Source organism: Lactuca sativa, chromosome 9, assembly GCF_002870075.4.
Source record: "Lactuca sativa cultivar Salinas chromosome 9, Lsat_Salinas_v11, whole genome shotgun sequence".
NCBI lineage: Eukaryota > Viridiplantae > Streptophyta > Magnoliopsida > Asterales > Asteraceae > Lactuca > Lactuca sativa.
In genome coordinates this window covers 187786041-187790091 of record NC_056631.2, presented here as the reverse complement: position 1 = coordinate 187790091, position 4051 = coordinate 187786041, and the positions used below count along the sequence as shown (strand labels likewise).

The 4051-nt window shown below is 33.6% G+C and overlaps 1 protein-coding gene across 2 annotated transcripts; it reads right to left on the bottom strand.

Moving 5' to 3' along the window:
* Positions 1–635: 635 nt before the first annotated feature.
* On the bottom strand, positions 636–2519 carry LOC111889756 (calmodulin-binding transcription activator 2). Of its 2 annotated transcripts, XR_002849629.3 has the most exons (4): positions 2158–2517; positions 1797–2075; positions 1115–1727; positions 636–906 (listed from the first exon to the last, which is right to left on the bottom strand). XR_002849629.3 is itself a non-coding variant. In XM_023885910.2 (2 exons), exons 1-2 carry the CDS (start codon positions 2031–2033, stop codon positions 1698–1700), a joined length of 267 nt encoding a protein of 88 aa, XP_023741678.1. In that variant the 5' UTR covers positions 2034–2519; the 3' UTR covers positions 1442–1697. The 2 variants fall into 2 exon arrangements, 1 of the variants encoding a protein (XP_023741678.1); XM_023885910.2 differs by lacking the exon at positions 636–906 and having other exon boundaries at positions 1442–1727; positions 1797–2519.
* Positions 2520–4051: the final 1532 nt, after the last annotated feature.

Below are 4051 nucleotides of genomic sequence, written 5' to 3'. Positions count from 1 at the left end.
AAAATTTCACTACAAGAAAAAACCGAAATAACTAGGGAAAAATTTTGTAGTTAAAACATGATATTCCGTAGTTAAACACTATTAGAGACGGAATTTGCTACAGAACCATTCTATAGCAAAATTCTTCGTTAGTAAATGTTTGTTACGGAATCCGTAGGACCTTCGCAACGGAATTTGCAACAAACTTATTCCGTAGCAAAATAGCTATGAACTATACTTGTAGCAATGTTGTAGCAAATTAACTACAATTTTTTTCCATAGCAAGTTTGTAGCAAATTAACTACGATCCGATCCGTTGTTAATCCGTTGCAAATTAACTATAAACTAACCCTGTAGCTGATTTCCATAGAGAATCCACTACCAATAATAGCGTAGCAAATATTCCGTCGTGAATTTACGACGGCATAATTCTGCATCAAATGCTTTGTAGTAAATTTACTAACGGTTTATTTTTGTAGCAAATTTACTACAATACACTTCTGTTGCAAATATTTCATAGTAAATTTATCACGACCTACTTTCGTTGTAGAAAAAATGTGACATAATAGATTCCATAGAAATTCAGCTACATAATACTACATAAACATATCTATAGTAACTCATAAAAATATCAATAGCCAAAAATGGTGACATGATTAATTCAAATACATACAAAATTTGTATGACTTAATTTTATTTCCAAAGCAAATTTATAATAAAATCAGAATTATGTAGATGCAATAACAATTTATCAAAAATATTGTAGAAATCCTATGTGAAATACTAACAAACATTTCTAAGTTACTGAAAATAATTTTTTCTGGTACAAAATATCACCGAAAAATAAAGGTTGCCACAAAAGAAGACCATTCTTTACGAATTTCATCAATATCAGCATCTGTGTATCCATCTTAGCCGACCGCCAACCTGAGAAAAAAATGTACTGCACTATAAAGAGAGAAGAGTATGTAAAATCATGGGATATATAGAAAAAAAATTTAAGCAATTTGACATCATATACTACCCATCAGTTTGAAAAATAAACATAAAATAGTCCTTTTTAATTCGTTATCTATTATACCATTGTCCTTTTAATTTGTATTCTATTATAGCATTATCCTTTACAAATTAATACCTGACTAATTTGGCTTGATTGTGCATAGCTTTCAGTAGTCTTCACATAAACATGAGCGTTCAATAAAAAAATTCCATTTCCTAACAAGAGATTTCAACTTGTCTGTAGTGGATTCCATTCCTTAAAAAATGAAAATCGAGTTTATATATATAATACATAATACTCAAAATAAGAAACGTCAAATAAATATACTATAAGGTTATAGAAACAATAACTATGCATGAGGTGTACATTTACCTTTAGATAATATGAAATCACCTAGCCACCTATTGCAGTCGACATAATTTTTATGGATTGAAGCAATTAATAAGAAGTGTTGACATCAGATTAAAAAAATGGACAAATGCCGATTTCACAATAGAAATTAATCAATAAAAAACAATTCACAGATATTACATTCAATAGGAAATACCAAACTGAAAAAGGGGTTTTTGTTGGAGGTAAGACTTAAGAGTAGCACTGACAACCATTAAAAAGATTGGATTATCAAAACATTGAAATAATAAACAACATAAAGCAAGAAGCAAAATAGGCTTTGGTTGTTCCATTGGGTAGCACAGCCTCAAAAACTCTCAATTCAGTGTCATTTGCTGCTGCTATCTTCATGGCTCAACTGTCAAACACAATCATCACAATCACCACCACATTAACACGGTATGTGTATGAGTATCATTAACATTACCTTTTCAAACTTCCCCACGAGCCTCATGTCCTGTTCCTGGCCTTCAGGATTCTGAGCCATGGAATGCACCATAGCCAATGCCTTTTCCACTCCAACATATTTATGTTTCCGACCTATTCTCAGGAAATCATATTCCGATTCCGGAGCTCTCAATTCCGGACGGAATCCATGCAACCTACGACTCTTTCGTCTACATCTGAGTATCGCTTTCTCCACTATCCCAACAGACCACACCATTTTTTTATAATGCTTTTGAACTTTATGCCCACGAAAATATGCCTACAAAATAGATTCCCACTTAAATTAACAACATCAAAAAACTAACACCAGTTTACCTGAATCTTGACAACACGATCACGACCTATTCTCAGGAAATCAAAACCTGCCATAAAGTGAAGCCCAATGGAGGGCATTCTGGCTACATGAATCTCTAAAATTAGGGCTGACACCGACGGTGACTGGACTAGAGGAAGCGGAAGGTGTGCACGTCGGTAGAAGATACTTGAGGCGGAGGTCTAGAAGTATACGATGTTGTTGGTTGTGAGCGGTCGAAATTAGAGGCTTGATGGCGGAAGGAATCGATCGGATGTAGTGAGAGGCTTCATGGTTGAAGAAATCGATCGATTGAGAGATGGAGAAATAATGTAAGTAGAGTCAATCGATTGTGATTGTGAGGGACCGCCGTTTTAGGTTTAGTGGTGTTAGGTTTGTTTTTTATTTTTGATCGTGGGAGATAGTGAAACTTTTTCCAGGATAGTAATTAAGAGTCTTTTTTCTAAAACATTTTAAATTAGATTTATATTTAAAATAATATAAAATTATTAAAAAAATTATATTATATTTTATATTAATCATATTTATCAAATAACTTATAAAAATCGTTTTAAAATTATATAAAAAATAATATCATTATCACAAAAATGAATATGATACTTCTTGTAAAAGCGTATAACTATCAATTTGTGGTGAAAGTTTAAATATATCTAAAACAATTATCACATTTAACCTTAACAATAACTATTTAAATAAACTCAAAATATATTAAGTTAAACTTAGAATAAACTCAAAGTATATGGGGGTGAGAGTTGTTAGAAATATGGTTTAGTGGCACTTGGAAATCTGAGAATCGTGATAATCACTTTCTCAACAGTAAAAACTGTCATAAATCCGGGTTTTGTATAAAGATTAATTCAAAGTCAAAACCGGGTCAAATATTCAAAATTTGGATTTTCGACCCCAGCCAGGCTCTCTGCCCCTTGGACCCCGCTCCCAGGGGCGCTGCCCCCGGACCCCTGTTCATTCAGGGGCTTCGCCCCTAAATGACATTATACTTTAATACTTGATCAAACTTAAACAAGTGTATACTCCACACATTCCTTACTTGTTTAATATTTATCAAGATCATTTTTAGTCAACAAAGTAATCCCTATTACACTTAAATAAACATTGATGATAACAAATCACCAACAAGAGTGGGAGTATGGATGTGGATGTGGAGGTGGGTGGGATGAGTGTGGGTGCAGGGTAGAGTTGGTTGGATGGGTGAATGGGTGTGGGGTGGGGTAGCGACAATGTTGGCTTGTAGATTAAGGTTTAGGGCTTATGGCTTATGGCGTAGTGCTTAAGGCTTATGGCTTAGGGTTAAGGATTAGGGCTCATGTCTTAGGGCTTACAACGTAGAGCTTAGCTAGGTCTTAAGGCTTAGGGATTAGGGCTTATGACTTATGACTTATGCCTCTTAACTTATAGTTTAGAGCTTAGGGCTTAAGGTTAATGATGTATGGCTTATGAGGTTCATTCGGGGGCCAATACGCATCAAGAAGGACCACAATCGAACTAACAGGATGGGAACCCCCCCCCCACCCACCCACCACAACCACCAAAAACTTGTTTTCTTATAAGGTTTTGGCGGTCTAAGTCATGAACTCGTGAGGATTATGAGTCGTAAAATACTTTATTTAAATAACATACCGGAAATGAGGCGTTATAGTCTAAAATGTATTTTACTTTATATTGGTTATTTAATACTTTATTTAATGTATAAAATATAAAAAAAATAATTTTTAATTAAGTAATTAGTTAATGCAATTCGAAATTTCGGTTTTAAGGGTTTAAACTTTACTTAAGAAACCCCCAAACACTTAAAATTGCATACTAGAAAATTCTATTGTATAATATTTACAGTTTTTATATTATAGTATAATAGCTATGACCTATGATCTTGTAGCAAATTCTGTAGTGACATAGCTACGGAT